The sequence below is a fragment of the Hirundo rustica genome, chromosome 8 (assembly GCF_015227805.2).
Source record: "Hirundo rustica isolate bHirRus1 chromosome 8, bHirRus1.pri.v3, whole genome shotgun sequence".
In the NCBI taxonomy this organism is placed as follows: domain Eukaryota; kingdom Metazoa; phylum Chordata; class Aves; order Passeriformes; family Hirundinidae; genus Hirundo; species Hirundo rustica.
The window spans coordinates 4,532,986-4,555,639 of NC_053457.1; the positions used below are offsets into that span (position 1 = coordinate 4,532,986).

The 22,654-nt window shown below is 44.6% G+C and overlaps 1 protein-coding gene across 4 annotated transcripts in view; it reads right to left on the bottom strand.

Moving 5' to 3' along the window:
• Positions 1-22,654, bottom strand: part of PCDH15 (protocadherin related 15) — a 638,687-nt gene that overhangs the window by 142,618 nt on the left and 473,415 nt on the right. For all 4 annotated transcript variants that reach the window (XM_058421490.1, XM_040070932.2, XM_058421489.1 and 1 more), the window contains 3 exons: positions 9,740-9,946; positions 3,581-3,715; positions 2,497-2,646 (listed from right to left, as the gene is read on the bottom strand). In XM_058421490.1, the coding sequence (XP_058277473.1) occupies positions 2,497-2,646; positions 3,581-3,715; positions 9,740-9,946 (492 nt within the window). The remainder of the gene's footprint in view (positions 1-2,496; positions 2,647-3,580; positions 3,716-9,739; positions 9,947-22,654) is intronic.

Genomic DNA, 22,654 nt, shown 5'->3' on the forward strand with positions numbered 1-22,654 from the left:
AGACTGTCCAGATGCTCTGAGGTCAATGTTCTTTTTCTAACCCGCTTTCTCTGATCAGACAAAGTGGTTTTATGAACTAATTCTCCTCTGGGAGCTATCAGAGATGAGCATCCTCTCCCAGCAGAGGATCCCAAAGGATCCTAACCCCAAGAGGGAGGGTGGGGCACAAGGTGATTCTGCTCTTCATGCAGACGACGAGATGAGTGCCCCTCGAAATCACTGCGTCAGGGTTCAAAAGGATGGGAAAGAAAGGCCAGTTTGGCCTTTGAGAAGGTCTGCATAAAGCCTTGATATATATGAAGTGTATGTGTGTGTGTGTGTGTGTGTGTGTGTGTGTGTGTGTGTGTGTGTATATATATATATATATATATATAGGTATTTTATATCTAAAGATTGAACAACCTACCAAATAGTGCAGCTGCCCAAAATCCTTATCATGGAGTGGTTTGGATTGGGAGGGACCTCAAAGCCCATCCAGTGCCACCCCTGCCATGGGCAGGGACACCTTCCACTGTCCCAGGCTGCTCCAAGCCCCAAAATCTAACCTGGCCTTGGACACTGCCAGGGATCCAGGGGCAGCCACAGCTGCTCTGGGCACCCTGTGCCAGGGCCTGCCCACCCTCCTAGGGAACAATTCCTTCCCAGTCTCCCATCCAGCCCTACCTTCTGGCAGTGGGAAGTTATTCCCTGTGTGCTGTCCCTCCATCCCTTGTCCCAAGTCTCTCTGCAGCTCTCCTGGAGCCCCTTCCAGCCCCGGAAGGTCACAAATGGCTCTCACAAAAATTTCTCCTCTCCAGGCTGAACAATGCCAGCTCTCCCAGCCTTTCCTCCCAGCAGAGCTGCTCCATCCCTCTGATCATCCTGGTGCCTCCCCTGGACTCTCTCCAACAGCTCCAAATCCTTCCTGTGCTGGGCCCTCTTTATTTCTGGCATCTTCAGTCCACTGAAATCCTTAGACCTGACCCTCAGCTCAGCCAGGTAATTGAGAAACTCAGACCATCTGGTAATGTGGGATGGGTTAAAAACAACTCCTCTCCCAAACCAGCCAGAATTTTCTACCTTCCCCCTCTGAGCAGATTATAAACTCAGAAAACCTGGAAGGAGCCATGCTGCTGACTGTGCAGACAGAAGCATGGATTTGGGAAAACCTCACTCTTGGAATTTAAATTTGTTTTAGCAGAGTTGAGCTAAAGGCCTAACTTCCCCATTATTCTTTTCCCAAATAACCTGTTTTGGCTTAGTTTTCCTAAGAAATGTGTCCTCCTGCTCTTAGAAAGCCTCCAGGCTGGGAATGTGTTTGCAGCTGCAGCACCAGGATGTGTTTGGGAGCTGGAGAGCAGCACCTTCCCTCTGAGGACAGAAACACTTCAGCAGCGTCAGACAAGCCCACGAGCTGCTCTCCTCCATCTCAGGTAGCATTAACAAACCTCAGGCAGCTCAGAGCATCCTCAAGGCCAACTCTGAGCAGAAAACATTATTTTTACCCAGAAGAAATCTCATTTAGCAACATTTTCTGCCTCATGCTCCCTGCCTCCTTCAGGACAACAGTGTTTGCTGTTGTGTTTTCACCCAGCCTTGTGCAGCGCTTTAAGGAATTTAACTATGCTTCAAACTTTTCTCTTTCCCTCCAATCTTGATGGCAATGCCCCTGTGGCTGTCCCTGATCGTTTTTAATCACCCAAACTGATGAGGGGACAAAACAACACAAAGGAAGAGCTCAAGATGCAAAGGCACAAGTGCAGCTCAGGAGGGACAGGAGGGGCATGGAACCATCTCCTCATCTCTGCTACACTCAAAGTAATTCCTGATTATGGGTCAGAAAATGGCATTTTATACTTAAGTCAGCTGATTAAATTTATTTTCCCAATATTCCCACTGCCTTCAACCACTCTGGAATGCCGCCAATGGCATCTGGACTGGCAGCACTCAGAGCAGGCCTGAGATCTTGGGGAAATTAGGCAAAAAAGAGCCTTTTTCCAATAATTTCAGTGTCACCAGGACTCATCTCCAGTCCTGCGCTAAAAAACAAATCAGTGCTGGCATAATTTAATTGAAACTGCTTCTCTCTGGGCCCGTGTTAAACCCATTTTTCAGTGCTCATTTGCTCTACAAACAAACTTGCTAAAACCAGCAGGTTTTCTGGCATGGGGAAACATTCCTGGTTATGTCCTTACTCCACTGCTTACCTGTTCTCCCAAAATGTTTTATCTCAATGTCCCTCTAAGGAAGGAGAATTTTCTTTTTCTTTTTTGAGTTCTTTCAGCTGAAATTTTTTTGTGGACCCTCAGAGGAAGCAGCTGATCTGCCGCTCTACAGCTAAAACAGGCCTGACATTCAGTACCAGCAATCTTGCACAGGTATTTAACTAATGAAGCGGATGGAGATACAAACACTTCATTTCTAGCTGGTTTCAGAGCATTTCCAACTTAGATGAAGTCGGCCACGTACTTCTAACAAAAAGTGAGTTTACAAAGGCAATAAAAGCCCTGAAATTACCTTTATGACGCCTTCCCCAGGCCTCATATCCGTATAGATCTTGACGCTGTAGGAAATGTTGGAGAAGGTCGGGGAATTATCATTGGCATCGATCACCAGGATGTTGACAGTCACTGGGACACTCTCCTGGACTCCATCAGAAGCTGTCATCTTCAGAAGGATAAAAAAAGCAGGGCAGGAATGTATTTTAATGCTGCGTTCTCCATAGAATTCCAAGAGGACTACAGTTCCAACAGGAGAAAATACAGCCCAAAATCAGCATTCGGTTTCTCTCTGCATTTACAATGACAGGAGAATTCAGAAGGGCTTGAGCCTGCTTGTGCAAGACTCGGGGCAAAAGCAAAGCAAACACATCCAAACCTTTCCAGTGTAGAAGTGAGAGGGAATAACTTGGAATTTCCCAGGGACGGGGCTGGGATAGGAGCTGTTGAGGTCATGGAGTCTCACCTGGCTATCACCACACCCAGGAGCTCTGTTAAACCTCTCAGACAACATGCTAAGGTGGGAATTACAGAGCTGGGGGGCTCTTCTTATTCCACAGAGGAAATCTGAGCTCTCCTTTCCAACGAAAACGGACGGAAAATAGGGAGGCACAGGCTGGGAACCCCTGCAGAAAAACTGGGTATGTCCACAGCCCATTTTCAAATTGCTAAGCAGTTCTCTCACAGCCTGAGGGAATATTAAATCCATTTAAGTGTTTTTCCCCCTCTTTCTTTATTTTATTTTATTTTTTTTTTAATACTGCTGGCTGTGCTGTCAGTCTTTTTCTTTTTTTTTTTTTTTTTATTTGGGACAGAAATAAAGCAAAAAAGCCCTAGACAAGGCTCATGTTCCTGGCTCCAGGGATGAGCGGAAAAAGGCAGTGAGAAAAGCAAGGCCAGGAATAAAAAGGAGGGCTCAGATCCTGCCATGGGATGAGGAGCAGGTGCTGGCAGGGGAATTTAAAATGCTCTCAGCCAACTCATCCTTCACTGCTCTCCTCCCTTTGGGCCGTTTTAAGACTTCCAAGGAAGCTGGAATTGATCCTTTCCCACCACGTGCTCCCAGCAGTGCCTGGAGAGTTTTCCAAGAGCTTTTAACTTACGGAGAAGGTGTAGAGCTGCTGGACCTCCCTGTCCACGGGCTGCAGCAGGGTGAGGTAGCGGGTGATGCCACTCTGAGTCACAGTGAAAAACGTGGTGTAGTCGTTCAGGAAGAGATGGAGCTGTGGATCCTTGGTCTTTCAACAATATCAAGGGGAAAAAAAAAAAATTTAGCATTTTATTATAAATTCAGAGGTACATTAAGTCTCCAATTACTCGCTGCAAGCGCTTGTTTTAGTTGAAACCTAAATAAGCACAAATGCGGTGACAAAAACTACAAAACTGTAAGGAAAAAAAAAAGGTAAAAAACCCCTCACTGCTGGTCTAAAAACCTAATCTTCTTGATGAAAAACATATTAAAAAAACCACCAGAGTGGGAAAATCCAATTGTAAACAAAACCCTGTATTGGTTTTAAATAAGTGTGCCTTTTCCCTCCCATTAAACAGTAATTTTTAAGCCAGACACAACTTTATATAAGAAATCAGATTCAAGCTTTTATCTTCACATTAAAACCCAAACGAGGCCAAACTTGATTAACAGAGCAATAGAACAGCTGGGCTGGTACAGGGAACAAAGAGAATGACACGTGGGGAAGCATCTCAGGAAACAGAGGCAGCTCAGGGCGGCTCTTTAGGTCCCAGAAAGAATCCAAACATATTGATGCAGAATTAGGAACCTCTCAGTCGATGGAGGAAAACATCATAAATGAACTGAAAAGTAACATTTTAAGGTAAAGAAAGGAAAAAAAGGCATTGTAAATTCACTCCTGGCTTCTTGAGGAGCTGGGTCACTCCTGATTTCCACCTCTTGCAAGGTGTTTTTGAGTCACTTAACTGATCAGACTCTACACGAGTTAAATTTTCAAACAAACTACATTTCTTTTTGTTGCCCACAGTACTCCAACAACTTTCTGTGTCCTTGTTTATAATCTGGTTAATTTAACCTGACCTCCTGCTGCTCTCACTCATGAATTAGTTTATTTCTGCTGGTAGGGGAATGCAAATTCCAGGAAAACGTGAAAGGCTGGGAGACAAGTCCTATAAAAGCTGCATTAAACTGCCCCCAGGAATGTGGAGATGAGGAACCAGAGGAGTGGTACCAGGAGTGACAGGAAATCCAGGATTTTTCCATCTGCTTTCCAAAATCATTCCACAAATCCCACTCATACAGAGGAGGAGGACATAGGGAGAACCAGATGAATAAAAGGAGAAAAGCGGAATTCAGAAAAAAAATCCCCAGAAGAGCATTACTTCTCTGAACACTTTCTGAATCTCCAAAGCTCTTCTGGAAGGGGCACTCCATTTGTGCCATTCCTGGAGGATTAAAACCCTTGGGAGCACAGGACAGGTCCCCAACCCACAGCCAACCCTGACCTGCACCAAGTGGCACCAGGACAGAGCAGCAGAACACCATGACAAAGAGAAACTCCTTTTAATGAGCCCAAATAAAGCCCAAAAAGCGAAGATTTCACTACTTAAATGAGAAAACATTCCAGGAAGCCATGGGAAAGAATCATCCAAGTGTTCTACACTAGTGGTTCCTCAGAGCCTAATGCTTTGCTGCAACTGCAGCTCCCAGGTAAATGAAAATTCATTTTACAGCCAGCAATGCAAACAGCAACCTCTTCATTCCAGGAAAACTTAGGGAAGGTAATTGCCCATAATTGTTCACTTTGTATACATTATAAAGTCACTTAAGTATTTAATTTGCAAAACCCGCAGTTAGTTTTGCAGTTCTTGCTTTCATGTCCTTCTGAACACTAATAAACAGCATTTTTTCCCTAATTTATTCCCGAGAAAAGCCAGTGATGGAGATCCCAAACCCTCCTGGAGTAATGTGCCCTATTCCTTTGCAATCCTTGTCTTAGAAATGTTCTCCTAATACAGAAGGTAATTGCCTTTACAGCAATCAATGCCTATTTTATCACCACCCAGGCATGTCAGAACCACAGAGCAATTTATTCCCTTCATCTGGAAAAGCATTGTTATGCTTGGACATTATTACCAGGGATATTTGACATTATTATATCAGGGATCTTGGCCATTATTATCCCATTTTATGCTGCCTGAAAAGTCAGCTTGACTTAAATGAACATTTCATGTGAGAGAGAACAACCCCAGCGACATTGCCAACACGATTTCCAATAATTTATTTTTTAAAATTATTTTATTTTGGGGCATGGATTTCAGCATTGTGATTTCTGGTGACATTACTGGGTCATGGAGACAAGGCTGGTCTCTGATAAACAGTTTAACATGGAATTTTAAGTAGAAAATTATCACAATCCACACAAAAGAGTTCCCATGCAACCCGCAAGGAGCATTTCAAGCACAGAGTTCAAACCTGAGGTATTTTTTAATTTAAAAAAGCACTTTTGTAATATTCAGGATGTCTCTGAAGACTTGTAATAATTCAATGAACATTAAGCAATCACAGTGTATGACTTTATGCCCTAAATTGGGTCCAATGTGTTTAAAGGGCTCTTTGCAGGCTTCACAAACCAAGGGACAGTCCCAGCCACAAACACCATCAGGGCATGGAGAAATGAGAGATGAAAGGGGGAAATAAAGGAAAAAAATCACACAATTAAACCCCAAAAAGGCGTTTTGCACACATAACACCCAATACCTACGGGGAAGGCACCGGGTGGGACCTACAAAGGAAAACAAAAAATGAACACAAGTGAGGAAAAACAAACCTGGGACTCAGGCACAGCAGAACGTTTGGGGGAGTCATGGTTACAGACAAAAATACCAATAAAATTAGACACACAAAATGCTGCAGTCAATAAACAAAGCCTGGGATCCTCTGTGCTCTGCTTGAAAAATCCGTGGAGAAATTACTGCATGGATGTGGATGTTCCATTCCTGCTGCCCCTCAAATCCCACCAGGGGTTATACCTCTGCCCAAAGCAAACAGTTTTCTAAAACTGATGAAGATGAAACCAAAATTATTCGGGATAATTATGAAATTGCCAAGACTGAGCAGACAAGGGTATTTATTCTGTGCGTGTTTTAACAACCCCCAAAGTGTTTTGGACAGGGTCTGTTTGGCTCTGAAGATCTCCAGGGCAGCCAGAACAAGTTCCAAGAGTATCCAAACTGCCCCGACTTCCTGATTCCACCACGGGCCCACCCCCTAAAAGCTGCAGTGATAAAAAAGACACTTTGATGGCACAACTGAGTTCTCCAACATTTTTCAAGTGGAGGATGACCGGCACTGTGAAAAATCTATTTTGTTGGAAAGGTGTTTCCAGCATCTGTCCTCTTCGTTTCTGGGTGAAAGGAGAAAATCTTTCCCACATTCACCTGGAAAATCTGAGATCCAGAGCTTTTCAGAGGGAAAGCAGGGGAGATTCTGTCTCCCTCACACAAGAAGGATGTGGATCTCTTGGAAGGAGTGCACAGAAGGCCGGGGAGGGGCTGGAGCCCCTCTGCTCTGGAGCCAGGCTGGGAGAGCTGGGGGTGCTCACCTGGAGAGGAGAAGGTTCCAGGGAGAGCTCAGAGCCCCTGCCGGGGCCTAAAGGGGCTCCAGGAGAGCTGAAGAGGGACTGGGGACAAGGGATGGAGGGACAGGACACAGGGAATGGCTTCCCACTGCCAGAGGGCAGGGCTGGATGGGATATTGGGAAGGAATTGCTCCCAGGGAGTGTCAGAAGGTGGAACCCATGAGATATCCACCCTAAAATAATCAAGGAAGACACACCGTGTTACAGGAGCAATTCAGCGTTAATATTTCTGGTTTTCCTTAAGTGTAAAGATTACTACTGCATTTTTATTTTAATTTTCCTAGTAAAGAACTGTTATTCCTATTCTCACATCTTTGCCTGAAAGCCCCTTAACTTCAAATTTATAATAATTCAGAGGGAGGGGGTTTACATTCTCCATTCTAAGGGAGGCTCCTGCCTTCCTCAGCAGACATCTGCCTTTCCAAACCAGGACACATGGAAACCAAAGAGGAAGGAAAAAAGAGGCTTGGGAGCCCTTATGTAAAGAGCTCTCAGCTCACACAGTTTAAGTTCCTCATCTCAGCTTTGGTTTGCGCAGGTTTTAAGGTACTCCCATAGCTGAATTTAATTTACGCCATTTAAACAAAACACTTAATTATAACAGCAGTCAGCAGTGCAGCTCTGCTGAAAGGTCCGTTTGCAATGTCCCATCTATAAATTAATTTCTACAAGGTTTATAGCAGGACTCCATTATAATTCCCACGGGGTTTCAGTCTGGAGTGGGTTCTGTTATTTTTTTTTTTTTTCCTCAGATGCACAGTTAAGTGAGCATTCTCTTCCTGCATTTACCTGAGGACATGGAGACATTTTAATTTTTCAATTAGCAGGCAGAATTCATTATGATTAACCAGGGTCACCAGTGGGAACTGGGATGCACAGAGGGGGTTTATCTCAGCATCTCATCAGTACTCCTCAAACTTAAATATATTCCTAAATGTATGAATTTACTGGGGTACAATGAAACCATCAGGACACTGAGACCTGCAGAAGTTAATGACCATTACCTCTGCTGACAATTCCACCCTGAGCTCTCTTCCAGCCCCACAAAGAGCAATTTTAGTGTTTGGCCACTTTATATGGGAGCTCTATGTAATTACTGCACTCCCAGTTGGAATTCTGGGAATTCTCCTGCCCACAGCAGGTTAGAAGAACTCTGTGAATCCCTGGCACATGAACTGAAACACAGGCACTTCAGTCTGCTTCTCTCACATCCATGTTACACCTGCATCACTCCATGGCTTTGGAAAGGGCTGTGCATGAACCAGGTGATGCCAAAGGAAGAGGAACATGGAATATTCCCCCACAAGGAGGAAGCTGATCTCCTCTGGCTACAGGCAGATCTCTGTGTGTCAGAGAATCCGAGAGTGGTTTGGGTTTCAAGGGACCTTAAAGCCCATCCAGTGCCCCCCTGCCATGGGCAGGGACACCTTCCACTGTCCCAGGCTGCTCCAAGCCCCAGCGTCCAACCTGGCCTTGGGCACTGCCAGGGATGGGGAATCTACCAACTCTGTGTTATATTTACAAACCTGATCCTTGCCCACCTTGACTGCCCCTATCCAAAGCAGCATCTGAGATCCCACTACTTGGATCAACAAAGAAACTGCTTTGCTTTAAACAGAACTGAACCTGTGTTTCCCAAGCAATCCAGATCTTCAATGACTCCTGCTGATTCCCAGGCTGTGTCCTCATTCCATACCTTCTACTCAGCTCCCACAAAAGCCAGATCCAACCTCATTTTCCATCTGCCTTCCAACCATTGATTTCTAACAATGCCCATAAATTGATGGTGAAACTTTAATGGATAGAGATCTTCTGCAGGAATTTAGGATTTAAAACAAAAAATCACTCTAACGCTGTCATGTTTTAGTGACCGTGGACTCCTGTGTTCCTTAAAAAGCATGAATTTGCCTACAGTGAAGTCTTTAAAAACAGATTGTTTACAGACTCTCAGGTTACGAACTTTATTCAAGATATCCTATAACTACTCCTACAAAACCTAAGCCTGCAGCTTGGCTTTTCTTCTGCAGCTGAAGGAATCAAGAAGATCAAGGGAGATAACTGGAGGGACAATGGAAATTACAAGGAAAAGAAATATTGGCAAAAAAATCCATAATGACATTGGTGAGAACAGAAGTAAGGTTAGAGGTGTTGTAGTATTACTACTTGGTTACTATTCCTCTGGAGACGCCCAACTTCCACGCTGAGCAATGTTACATCAAAATCTGGCAGAGCAGAGAATGCAATGAACTTTCAGCCTCCTGCTGTTCCTCCTATTTTTCTCCTTTTTGGTTCAAATGAGGAATTTCCTTCCCTCTGAGCTCGCCTCTCCCATTTCCATGGTGTGGGGCAGGCTCATCCCTGTCACAAAATCCATTTTGATTCCTCTGTGCACTGAGCATTCACTTCCTTGAACTCAACAAAGCCTTCCAGAGAGGCAAACAAAACACAGACCAGAAAAAACCCTCTTCCAAATCTAGCTGAACTCAGAACGAAAACAAACAGAAAATCATAATGAAATTAAGATGATAATTTTTTTTTTGTATTTATTGACCTAAATAGGTTTGTCTCAAGTAAAACAAACAAACAAACAAACAAAAAAAAAGGACCCCCAAAATAATAATACTGCAACCACTCTGAAAGAACAAACTGTACCTCTTCCACGTCGTTGTCCAGCACCACGACCTGCAAGGGGGAGGTCAGGTTCCGGTTATCCGAGATGGTCGTTCCCACCGGGGAGGATTCCAGGATGAAGCCCTCGTAGGTAGACCTTGTGAAATAAGGCTTCTGGTTGTTCTCATCCAGGATCTCAATGTGGAGATTGGCAAAGGCAGGGAGAGGATGGCCGTTATCTTGTTCAGCCTAAAAAAATCACCTAATTTGTCAAAGGTTCCCAGTTATGAACAGCACCTGGGGATGGTTCTACTTAAAAGTCATAATCCAGTTAAAATTCTGATTTTTTTTTTTCTCAGATCCCTGTATTATGGAACTCAACATCATAGAAAAGAGAAATACCAACTAAAAATTAGCTAGGAGACAAGAACAGGAACACATTCCATCACAGTCACATTTACACAGCCACAAGAAACCCAAACCTTGTGCAAACACAGATCCTTAAACTCTCAGGATTGAGACAACTTTAAAAAAGCTCTGAGGGATAAAGAAAACTCTGAATGCTGATTGTACAGCAGAACCCACAGCAGCAGCAAGAAAGTTAAACCCAAAAAGGTGGGAACAGTACACGTGGACACATTTGATTCCTGTCCCCCCAAAGCCACCTCTTCAGCATTACATGAGTGAGATTTTAATATCGATTTTGCCTGGTTTGAATCCTAGACTGGTTTGGATTAGAAGGGACCTTAAAGCTCATTCCATTCCACCCCTGCCATGTCAGGGACACCTTCCACTATCCCAGGCTGCTCCAAGCCCCAAGGTTCAACCTGGCCTTGGACACTGCCAGGGATCCAGGGGCAGCCACAGCTGCTCTGGGCACCCTGTGCCATGGAGGTTGTGGATGTGTGTCCAGCAAAATTCTTTACTTCCATGAATAACCCCACATCTCAATGGCAGCCCTGCATCACCCAGGAGTCACTCCCTTATATTTTTCCCCAGATTTATTCTTATTCTCAAACTTCCTAAAGATAAAAGCACTAATTGGCCATTCCAGTTTGCTAATCCTATAAAAACCTATGATCCTGCTTTCTTTTCCTGTACCTTCCCAACCAACAACTAATTCAAGCAAAGGCACAAGGCAATTAGGAGACAAAAACTAATATGGTATCCAGTTCTCTTTATAGCAAACCATATAGCAAACTCCAGTTTATAAAGAGCAAACCAGGTTTAATTACAGTCCTGCACATGACACTGCAGCAAGACAACCTGGGCATCGAGAGAGAGTTTCCCGTTCCTATGGCCAAAATTGGTATTCCCAGAAATCTGGATGCACACAGACCCTGGATGACAACAGAGAACAGGGCCTAAATTCCTGTTGTTAACAGGACTTTCTGTTTGCAGAGGTTTTACTTCTAATCTGGTATTTCCCTCATTTCAAACAGATAATTCCTCAGTTTTCAAATCAAGAGTCCAAGGAGTCTTGATCTGTAAACATCCCTTTGACTTCAAAGTTTTTTAAGATTTCATATTTAAGCACCTTTTCTTGGTCTGAAAATGCTAATTCTCTTTGTTTATAAAACAGCCAATAGTCAGGTAATTATAAAAACCTCTATTAAAAAAAAAGTATTAAAACCTTCTATTTCATATAAAAAGAAATATAAGCATAAAAATGGGTTTTTTCAAAGGACGGGATGACACTTTAAGTAATCCATAAAAAATCATTCTCAGTTTTTAGGAAAAAAATGGATTCTTCTTTTTAAAATTTACCTGGATTACTCTTGAACAACAGGAAAAAAACACCCCAGGCTACAGTCCAGTACAGTCGATGCTCCAGTGAATGAAAATAGACTATGTGTGTCAAAGTCAACATCACCAAAACTACCTGGCGGGACTCTGGCTAGTGACCTAGGAAGGTGAAACTCCAAAAAATGTCCTGAGATGGAATCATTTTGCCCAAGTTAAAATACTGAAGGCATGAGAGAAAATCCCAGGAGAAGTGTGCTCCTCACACAACACACACTGCTGGAATTCTATTTTATAAACAGATGTATCACGGGATCAGAGAATCCCGGAATCTTTTGGATATGAAGACTTCCAGGATCGTAGAGTCCCAGCTGTGCCCGATGCCCACCTTGTCCCCAGCCCAGAGCACTCAGTGCCACCTCCAGCCCTTCCTTGGACACCTCCAGCCATGGGCACTGCAAACCTCCCTGGGCAGCCCCTGCCAAGGCCTGAGCACCCTTTCCATGGAGAAATTCCTGCCCATGTCCAACCTGAGCCTCCCCTGGCCCAGCCTGAGGCCGTTTCCCCTTGTCCTGTCCCTGTTCCCTGGCAGCAGAGCCCGACCCCCCCTGGCTGTCCCCTCCTGTCAGGGAGTTGTGCAGAGCCACAAGGTTCCCCCTGAGCCTCCTTTTCTCCAGGCTGAGCCCCTTTCCCAGCTCCCTCAGCCGCTCCTGGGGCTCCAGCCCCTTCCCCAGCTCCGTTCCCTGCCCTGGACACGCTCCAGCCCCCCAGGACTCTCCTGAAGCGCTCCTCCTCCCAGGACTAACAACAGCTGTTCATCATTAATTTTCTTCTGCCTTTCCCAGTAAAATCGGTCCCTTCATGGCCCAAAGTTTCCATACAATCCCCGTGAGTTACTTTATAACAACGCTTAATGTTCCTTGCTATAAAGAAATCCTTAAAAAAGGAAAATGCAAACTACAGAGGCTCTCAATCTTCAGAACAGCTTGAAACACCACAGTAATGGCCTTGCTTTAATGTCCGAGTGAGCCCGGAGCTCTTTCTGGGATAAAAGGAGGAATATTCACCCAGAAAGGTGTTGCAGGATTTACTGAAGTGCTGAGAATTACATACGGACAAACACAAAGAGAGTTGTTTGCTCCCAAAATTGGACTTCAAATTTGAAACCCTGGAGCCCAAAATGACAAAGAAAAGGAGTCCTTCCTCACTGAGCGCCTCCACTCAAAATCACTCCTGCTTTCCTTCGTGATCACCAGGGAAAATGATGGAATAGTTTCATTTTTTCTTTGTTTCCAAAGACACCTCTGTTCAAGGAAAAAAAAGCAAGCTTTGCAAACAGCCGCTTCTTTTAGCCTTTTGTTTGAAACAAAGAATTTCATATTACAATGTAAGGAATTGATTTGCTTTTAGGTGTTCCATGAAATCAGTCCTAGAAGCAACAGCTGACTACGAGCAGAGTTCAACACAGACCCTTCATAATGCTCCAAAAATACAAAAGAAAAGCTGGAATATTGGCAATTTTTGCTCCAGTTCCCTATTTCTTGGGGTTTTTCTTTGTTTGTTTGTTTTGTGGTAGGTTTTTTTTGTTTGTTTTGGTTTTTTTAATGTGTTTTTAAGAGATTAAGTTATACCTCATGAGAGTTGCTCCAGACATCAAATGCTCTTAGTGTAAACCCTTTTCCCTCACGCTGCCCTGTTATACACTTGCCTGGACTTGCTGGCCACAGGCTGAGCTTTTTTGTTTCCTAATACATATTCTGGAGCACAAACAGAAAACAATTTAACTTTTCTTCGCCCACAAAGCCACTGGTATCTAAGCCACAAAACAGTTGGGTTCCAGTCCTTCAAAGAAAATGTTTTAGTGTCAAAATAATGAGGGTTCTCTCAAATAACCCCAAGGATGCGACCTCCACACTTCAGCCAAGACACAAAAAAAGCAGCACAGGTTTAGAATCTGGTACAACTTAGTAGTTAAGAGCAGCTACAGAAAAAAAAAGAAAAAAGAGAAGACAAAATGATGCGAAATGTGTTAAATCTCACAGATATTTAACTGCTGTTATTGCATCATCTGTGCTGAAGACTACTTGTATCTGTAGTGGCCATAATTTTATCCTGATGGAAGATGTCTGGAGATGACAGGAAAGCAGTTCCAGGAGGGATGCAAGGAGTGAGGAGCAAATGGCTGTGGGAATGGAAAGAACCAACAGGAAGTTCAGTCCTTCAAAGCAGCGGATGAAACAGCTGCCGCCAAAAAATGAGAAATTAGAGCAACGCAAAAGGCTCCCTCATGAAAGTGCAGAGATTCCAAGCTGGAAAGAATCCACAGGGATCATCAAATAAATTCCAAGCTGGAAAGAACCCATGGGGATCATTGAGTCCAGCTCCAGGCCCTCAGCACTATCCAGAGCTGGAATATTCTCCAGCCGGTTCCCAACGTCCCCCCTCACTGCCAAAACAGCAGGTCCTGTCCTAGAGAAACATCTGAAAGAGAGCAAAACATGGTTCCCTGAGATAAAACTCTGAGTTCCCATTTCTCCACGGAAACACAGAATCCACTTCAGCAATCCTAAATCCAAAAAATCCATGCTAAGGTACAAAGAAATGGAATTATTTCATCTGAGACACGACCATGCTGCTCTGAGACACGACCATGCTGCTCTTTTTTCCAGGACCACAGAGTTATCTGAAGTGCAAAACAGGCTAATTAGGAATAAATTTTTTTAAAAAAATCAGATGGGGGGTTTATCTTCATGCCAGATTTTTTTATTTAATAAAAATGGAAAAGTCAATCCCTAAAAGCAAAGAAAAACACAAAAAAAACTCCCAACCCCAGAAACTAAACAAAACAAAAAACAAACCCCAAACCAAAATATTAGTAACAAAAATTCCAAACAAACAAAAAACACAAAAAAGTTCTCTCTCCCCTCCAATGCCAACAGGAAGATGAGCAAGTGGAGCTGAGGGGAGAGTGGTGCATGGGGACAAATGTGAACTTTACACATCCTAAAAAAAATTGGGATGTCAGGATTTATTCCCCTGGTGAGGGGCTGCGCACAAATTCGTGTGGAAGACTAGCAGGGAGAACTGCAAACTGAGCTCCAAGAAGATCTCAGACTTTAGGAAAGCAAAATCAGGTGGCAGGGGGTGGAACCAGATGGGCTTTAATGTCCCTTCCAAGGGACATTAAACCATCCTGGGATTCAGTGATCTATTATTTAATTGGATGTGATTAAAATCGGGAGCAGCCAGCAGGGAGAGAGGGAAGGACAGGCAGGGTGACAAAGGGACTCCCTTGAACAGGGAGGGCAGGGTGAAAAGAGGGACAGCAGTGATCCAGATTTAGGCTAAACTTTAGGACTGTGGAATAATTCCCAAGGTCAGCATGTACAGCACACGGAAAGAAGCACTGAACTGGATTAAAACTTGGCTTAAGACAAGGAACACAGAATATCTTTAGAACACAGAAGAAATGTGACTTTTTTGTCAGTGATTTTGCTGTCACTGTGGCAAGGAAATTAAATCAGCACAAAATGTGTCTGGACATTGGGCTTAAAAAAAAAAATCACCCAAACTCCAAAACATCCATTTTAGCTCCTTGGGTAAGGGGTGACTTCAGGACCAGCAAGACTCATGATGCTGCAGGGCAGTGAACAGTAATTACAGATTCCTTTCCAAATATTACAACTCCTTCTTCCCTTAAAAACCCCAGCATATATAAAGAGATTAGGTGAAGTTTTAAGCACTGAATGTTACATTTCACAAGGAAAAAGATTGTTTCTTATTGCAGAAAGGAAATTTCTGTCAATAAAAGCATTACAGGACAACCCAATTATTGACTTGAGTGGTTTGATTGCTCTGAGAGTTCTGACACAAAATTTAGGGTCAATCTTACTCATCTGAAGAAATATTTTAATGTTTTCAAGGAAAAGTTTAGGTTTCCTGGACCCTTTCTTTCCTTCATCACAATGACAAACCCTTTCCCTGCACTCAGATTTTTAATTCTACATAAAATCCCATCACTGTATTAAACACAAGAGAAAAAAAAAAAAAGGCTGTCTGAAAGATAATTAATTGAATTCTGAGTTCACCTGAGGGCCGAACTTCTGAAAACCTAATTTAAAAAACCACTTATTGTCCTTAGTACCCACAGGAGATGCACAACCAAAGGAATGATTTGGAAAATTTCAGCCTTGACAGGAAGAGGATGGAGCAACTCTATACTGAAAATGAACTTCTTCCATTCTCTTCCTAATGTGCTGTCCTGAGTACAGACCCCAAAATTTAGAGGAGCAAAGAATAAGCACAAATCCTCTGAAATGCAAGAAAGTTAAGACATGGGAAGAGCGGAAATCTGGAGCTACCCAAAGGTAACAAAGGTCGATAGACGATGGAGCCAAGAGATCCCAACAGGCTAGGAAGAGTTGAAGGCTGAAATTTTTGCAAAAATCAACCCAACCTTTCAGATCTGAAGTTTCTGAAGGGGTGAAAACAAACAAAAAAATAGGTATTTCAGGACTTTTAAAGTATTAAACTCATAGAGCATTTCTCGAATCCAAGAACTTCCAGTCCAGTGAGCCTCAGCTGATGGGCATCTGGACATCCCCTCATTGCTTGCTGGAATTGTGCTGTCTGAAATTCGGAATAAATCAGACACAGAATCACCAAGCTAGATGATCACCTTCAAGGTCATTGTATCCAACAGTCACCCCAGCATCACCCCTAAACCGTGTCCCCAAGGGCCACCTCCTGATGCCCCCTGAACATTTCCAGAGAGAATGACTCCAACACTGCCCTGGGCAACTTCTTCCAAAGCCTGACCTCTCTTTCGGTAAAAAAAGATTTTTTTCTGGTGTCTAATCTGAACCTCCCCTGGTGAACATGGTAAGAAGGACAATTCCAAAATCATATTTGAAGCTGCAGCCAAAGACAGGAGCCTAGAGAAGAAAAGCAGCCCAGATCTCCCTGGATTTCTCTTTTTATTAATTAACGAGTCTTCCATAAGCCAGCCTGGAGTCCAGGTCAGCATTCAGCCCCACAGCACTGCCTGTCAAATTCGAGTCATAGAGAGAATCACGGTTTGGGTGGGAAGGGACTTTGAAAGTCATCTCGTTCCACCCACCTTCCACTGTCCCAGGCTGCTCCAAGCCTGGTTCAGCCCGGCCTAGGACCCTTCCAGGGATCCAGGGGGATCCTGTGCCAGGGCCTGCTCACCCTAACAAAGGTCATTTCTTTCCCAATATCCCATACTGATTTGCCCTCCATCAGTCTGAACCCATTCCCCCTTGTCCTGTCACAGGGTTCCTCTCCAGCTTCCCCGTATCCCCTGAGATCCTGGAAGGTGCTGTGAGGTCTCCACCCAACCTTCTCTTCTAAAGAGGAACCCATTTTGTCTGTTTTAACCCTGCCACCTCCTTGTCTCAGCTGGAAATTCCTCACCCTGGCACTGCAGGAGAGGCTGAACTGCTGCTTCCTCTTCATTCCCAGAACCCTGGCACTACGCTTTACAGGCGTCTGTCCCAGCTTCTTCTTTCCTCAGCCAGAGGAGCCTCCGTCCTGCTCTGTCATTTTTGGAACACTGTGCTCAGGACACCTGGATCTGTTCAGAGCTGCAGTGCTTTTCTTCCTGTTCTTTTCTCTATTTTCACTAATGATTTCTAATGTTCCATTTACCTTTTTATTTTTTTGGATCACTGAGCCAACCTTCACACTCAGTTCCCAGTTCCAACACCAAGATACTCTCAAGTCAGGCCAGAACCCATAATTTTATATAAAAGTTCAGGGTGATCCTTTCTGACCCGTTTCACTTCATTTTTAAGCTGTGCCTAATTTTATCAGCCATTTTATCAGCGACTCCCTTGGTCTTGCAAAGTCCTTCTGCAATTTTACAGTCACTCCCTGGAAGTTCCATCCCAGGAAATGTTAAGGAGATATGGTGGGCTTGGCAGGGTTAATGGTCAGAATTGATGATTTCAGAGAGTTTTTCCAACCTAAATGGTTCTGTGATTATATCCTTTACAACCAGAATATTTTACATATATATTATATATATACATTACAATTCTGCAATACCTCAGGATCAGAATTAGCTATTATTTCAGGAATTCAACCATTGAGATAATTCCCAAGATTCTCCAGCCTAGAGCTCCCCTCCACAACCTCTCTGTGTTTTAAACTTGATCATTTTTTGCCTTGCCAGTGGCTGGCAAACATCCTCTCCTAGTCTCCTGGCATTTCCACTCAGAACAGGAAACACTCGCTGTACAATCACACCAAACATGGCACATAAATATCCATATTTCCTGCCTTCCAAGGTTTGTCCACAGTTTGATCCTGAGGCTGTTTATAAAGTGATGCCTTTTTTCCTTATAATGTAGAAATTTTTTGACCACTCCAAGAGCAACAGACAGGAGGGATCAGTGAAGCTCCCAATGGGATAAGAGAAACCAAACAGCTTCCAGGGTGAGGAGAGCGCCACTTACTGTTGTTTCTGCTGAAATCCATCTCAGGAGAATCACAGACATTGGGAAGAGTTTAACTACACTTGGACTGCTGGGGGCATCCCTCTGATCCAAAGCACCTCCACAAGAAAGGAATCAAAGAACCACAAAATATCCTGAGCTGGAAGGATCCACAAGAATCATGGATCCAGCCCCTGGCCCTGCTCAGACACCCCAACAATCCCACCCTGTGCACCCCCGGCAGCGCTGTCCAAGCGCTCCTGGAGCTCTGGCAGCCTCGGGGCCGTGCCCATTCCCTGGGGAGCCTGGGCAGTGCCTGAACCCTCTGGGGGAAGAGCCTTTCCCTCATCTCCAACCTGACCCTGCCCTGACACTCAAGCACTGCTCCAGTCATTACCTGGGTCCTGTCCTTGCTCACAGGGACCAGAGATTGGAGGTGCCTGTGCTGCCCAGTTTGTACAGAATCCCAGCCAGGTTAAAAAATTCCAGCCGGGAGAAATTCTGGAGTAGACAGAGCAGATATTACAGCAGAAACTTTCTCAACCACCTCTTGCACAATGGGATCCCAAACCAATTTCCCTCTGACACTGGAATTGCAAACACTCTGTTCCACTCTGACCTTCTGCCACCCCCTAAACAACAGGGAAATGCAATCCTACTGTAGAGCTGTTTGCAGAGAATTGTCTGTCATCGGGTTAATGACAGCCTGGCTGAAAGCCCTCCTGGCCGCACAGGGATAGATCCGAGGGATACAGAAAATGCTACGCAAGGATATTCTACAAAATCCTCTGTGTAGCCCTGGCATGGTGTTGAAGCCTGTCACCAGCTCTGTGGGGAAGACACCAAAACCACCCAAGGGACACAAACCGATTCTTTTTCACAGAATTCCAGGCTGGTTTGGGTTGGAAGGGCCTTAAAGGTCATCCAGTTCTACCAGCCCAGACTGTGAGAGTATATTCCTTATGAGCCACAAAATTCTTAGATTCAAGGCAAAGGTTTATTAGTAAGTCAGGATATAAATGTTATTTGAAGCTGGGAATCTTACCTTACCTTTTCCCTCTTCCCCCCTACTTTTTTTTTTATTTGAGCTTTTATTGAGATGCCCAAGTCACATAAATCCTCCCTATTTTCCCAAATACAATCACATACAACAGACAGTGGTTTATGAATTGACCAGCCAGACTAGATGAAAACCCATTCTAGTAATATCAATTTAATTAACTTAATCAATTTATCTATCAAATTAACTATCTAAACTCCTCTAAAGTGATTGATTTAATTTCACCAGTACACACATGAGATCACCAAAATACTCCTCTATTTTTTCACCTGATGTGCTAAAAATCAAAGCATTTTTAGTCATTAATACAAGGCCATTAAAAACAGGAAACCAATTTTTGTAGGAGAAATAAAATGCTTTCCCTGATTTTGAATCTAGCAAAGATACATTTTCTTTAAAGGGGAGATAATTTGACATAGTCCAGGGTAAGTAGCACAGACCAGAGTGGTACAGCCAGAAATGGAAAAGGTCTGTGAGGGTGTGGAGGTTCTAAAACAAATTCCCAGAGCAGCTGTGGCTGCCCCTGGATCCCTGGAAGTGGCCAAGGCCAGGCTGGACAGGGCTTGGAGCAGCCTGGGATAGTAGAAGGTGTCCCTGCCCACAGCAGGGGATGGCACTGGAAGAGCTTAAAGGTCCCGTCCAACCCATACCAGCCTGGGCTTTTCTGCCCTTCGTTAGCATCAAAATACTTCCAGTTGTTGTGGGGGTTTTTGGTGTTTTTTTGTTGTTGTTCTTGTTGTTGTTTTTTTCTGTTGCACTCTCACAGGCTTTATAGCACCTCTGGATAGACAAGTATCATGATTTTTCCTTAATTACTGGATAACAACCCACTGCACATATTGAGAAAAAAACTCCTGCAGATCCCTGTCCTTTGCCTACTACAAAATTGAGTCCCTGTGAACAGAATCACCCCAGCATGAGCAAGTTTATCAAATTCAACTCTCCCTCAGGTGTGGTAAATCCTCCCAAGTACAGAAATTCCATCTTCTGCAGCAGCCCTCTTATTAGAGGGTAAAAATTAGGCAGAGACTTCTTGTTTATCACAGCATGAAAAGTGTCCCGGTTTATTCCTCTTCACAGCTCAGCCATCCTGACTCCAGCCATTCACTGACTCTGGCTGCAGCAAGCTCCTACTGTAGGTTTCCCTTGCAGCCTCTGACTGCTGGTTATTTCCTACTGAACTCTGACTGCAGGTATCAGTGTGCAGACTCTGACTGCAGGCTTTTACCTGGCTAGACTGTGGCTACAGGTTCCAACAACAGGCTCTAACTGCAGACCCAGACTGACCTCACAGCAGAGATTCTCTCTCCCCAGGATCCTGCTTCATGATTCTCTTCTTCATGCACCTCAAAGCTCCTCCTCCATGATGACCTTCACCAGCTAACCCATTCCCTTTTATCTCACTCATCCTTATTGGATATAGCTGTTACTCATCAGGGGCGAGGCTGTATTGGGTAATTAACATGGCTGTTACTTATAAGGGGTGAGGACACCTGGATTCCCTTCTATACCATTCATGAACACTTCCCTACCTGTGTCAGCAAATCTAGCCTCCCATAGCCCATCCTCTTTGCAAAGGGATCATAATGCAAATGCCAGCTTAGATTCTGTTGGATTGATAAATAACCCCTGCTCAAATAGGAAAGGAGCAAAGTGCATCAATTTGATTAATTCTCCCTGTTGCCTCATGCTTAAAAAAAAAAAAAAACCAAAAAAACCTGTCTGACGCTTTTCAGAGCTGGTGACAAGAACATAATCTCATGTCTACAGTGCAGTGGTCATATCATGGTAATTTTAATTAAGCCCTTTCAGTTTAAAGGTTTAATCCACATATTGTGGCTGCCTTGCTGTTGCCACATGGAAATTTCAGTGGGAACCCCCCAAAAATCCAGGGTTTTTTGTGAGCATGTTGCAATAATGCCCATTTTTCTTGGCAGGGAATGGAAGTGCCAAGAGCTTCCACAGGAGGGCAAAATTGGTTTTCTCCCTGCTTATCACCTAATATATTCCAGAGGTAGAGGAAGGCTGAAATACAGCATTTCTTGTTAGGATCTTTATTTTTTTCATTGTCTCCCTATTTGATAATTCAACATTTATCAGCAATGCAGGTGAGTGCCCCCATTTCCTGTCCACCTTCCTTCCTGCATTCAAATATTCTCATATTGACTTAACCACCTTTTCCATTTCACAGTTTCCCATAATATCTTAACAGGAGAAAAAAAAAAAAATTGATCTTCTTATATCAGAGGGAATATTTTAAAGATTAAATTGAGTGCGTGTTGCCAAAATAGCAGATTTTCTGTTTGAGGGGAAAAAATCACATGTTGCACCCATCCAGATAAAACAGAATCAAATCCTACAACTGCGGGAAATGAGAAATGTGTGCAACACAAGAAGCTGAAGGTTTGATTTGGTACAAGCCTGAGCCATTATTCCAATGGTCTCTGAAGGATACAGCATTAAAACTTTTATTCTTTTAGTAGTTGGCACATTGTCATTCTTACAGACTGATCCTTTTCCTTACTGTTTTCTTGTTTTCCCTGACTGCACATTTCCCACAGGAACAGGAACCTCCTAAACCCTATAAGCATGGCCATTAATTACCCAGGTTGCTATTTAGACACAGGAAATACCCTCCCACACCAGTTAATTGATTATTTACTCAAGTATTATGCAGCCCAAGTTTGGGAATAAAGGGCTACAGGGCTTTAACTCCTTAGGATATTTAGAGTCAATGGAATAGTTTGGGTTGGAAGGGATCTTAAAACCCATCTCATTCCCTGCCCCTGCCATGGGCAGGGACACCTTCCACTGTCCCAGGCTGCTCCAAGCCCCAAATTCCAACCTGGCCTTGGGCAATTCCAGGGATGGGCTGTGCTTGATGGCTTTTCCCAGCAATAGGAGCTGGATGAGCAGCAGGAAGAGCACTGGCAGCAGGGCAGGGAGCGATGGTGCCCCTGTGGCCAGCCCCGGAGGCACCTCTGGAGCGCTGTGTCCAGCTCGGGCTCCTCAGCACAGCGGGGCCAGGGAGCTCCTGGAGCGGGGCCAGCGGAGGCTGCGCAGCCGAGGAAGGGCCCGGAGCATGCGGGTGCCCGGGAAAGGCTGAGGGAGCTGGGGCTGTTCAGCCTGGAGAGGAGCCCCAGGCGAGAGGGGCCCTGAGCCCTGGGTGTCCCTGTGTGCAGGGAGGGCTCCCAGCAGGGCCCAGGCTCTGCCGCGGGGGCCCGGCAATGGCACCGTAGCCACGGGCAGGGCCTGAGCCCAGCGATTGCCCCGGCACGGGAGGCACAGCTTCTTCCCTGGGCGCTGCCCGGCCCTGAGCACATTGTCCACACGGCCTGGGGGGGCTCCTCCCTGCGGCTGCTGCAGAGCTGTGTGCGCACAGTGCTGTGCCCTGGGCTCTGGGATGGCCCTGCTGGAGCACGGAGGGGGCACCGGGTGCCCGCTGGGCTCCCTTCAGCCTCATCCCGGGATTCTACCAAATATTCACTACTCAAATATGAATTATTCACTGCTACCCCAACCTGACCCGTGCTGGGATTCTGTGAAAATTGCCCACTCACTCAAGTACCTGTATCCCTATGATCTGCTGGAATGGGCTGTGAACTGAACACGTGCAATAGAAACCAGCGGCATTCTCAGGACAAGGACGCTCATAAAAAGCGAGGGGACAAGCAATGCTGAGTTTATTCACACAGT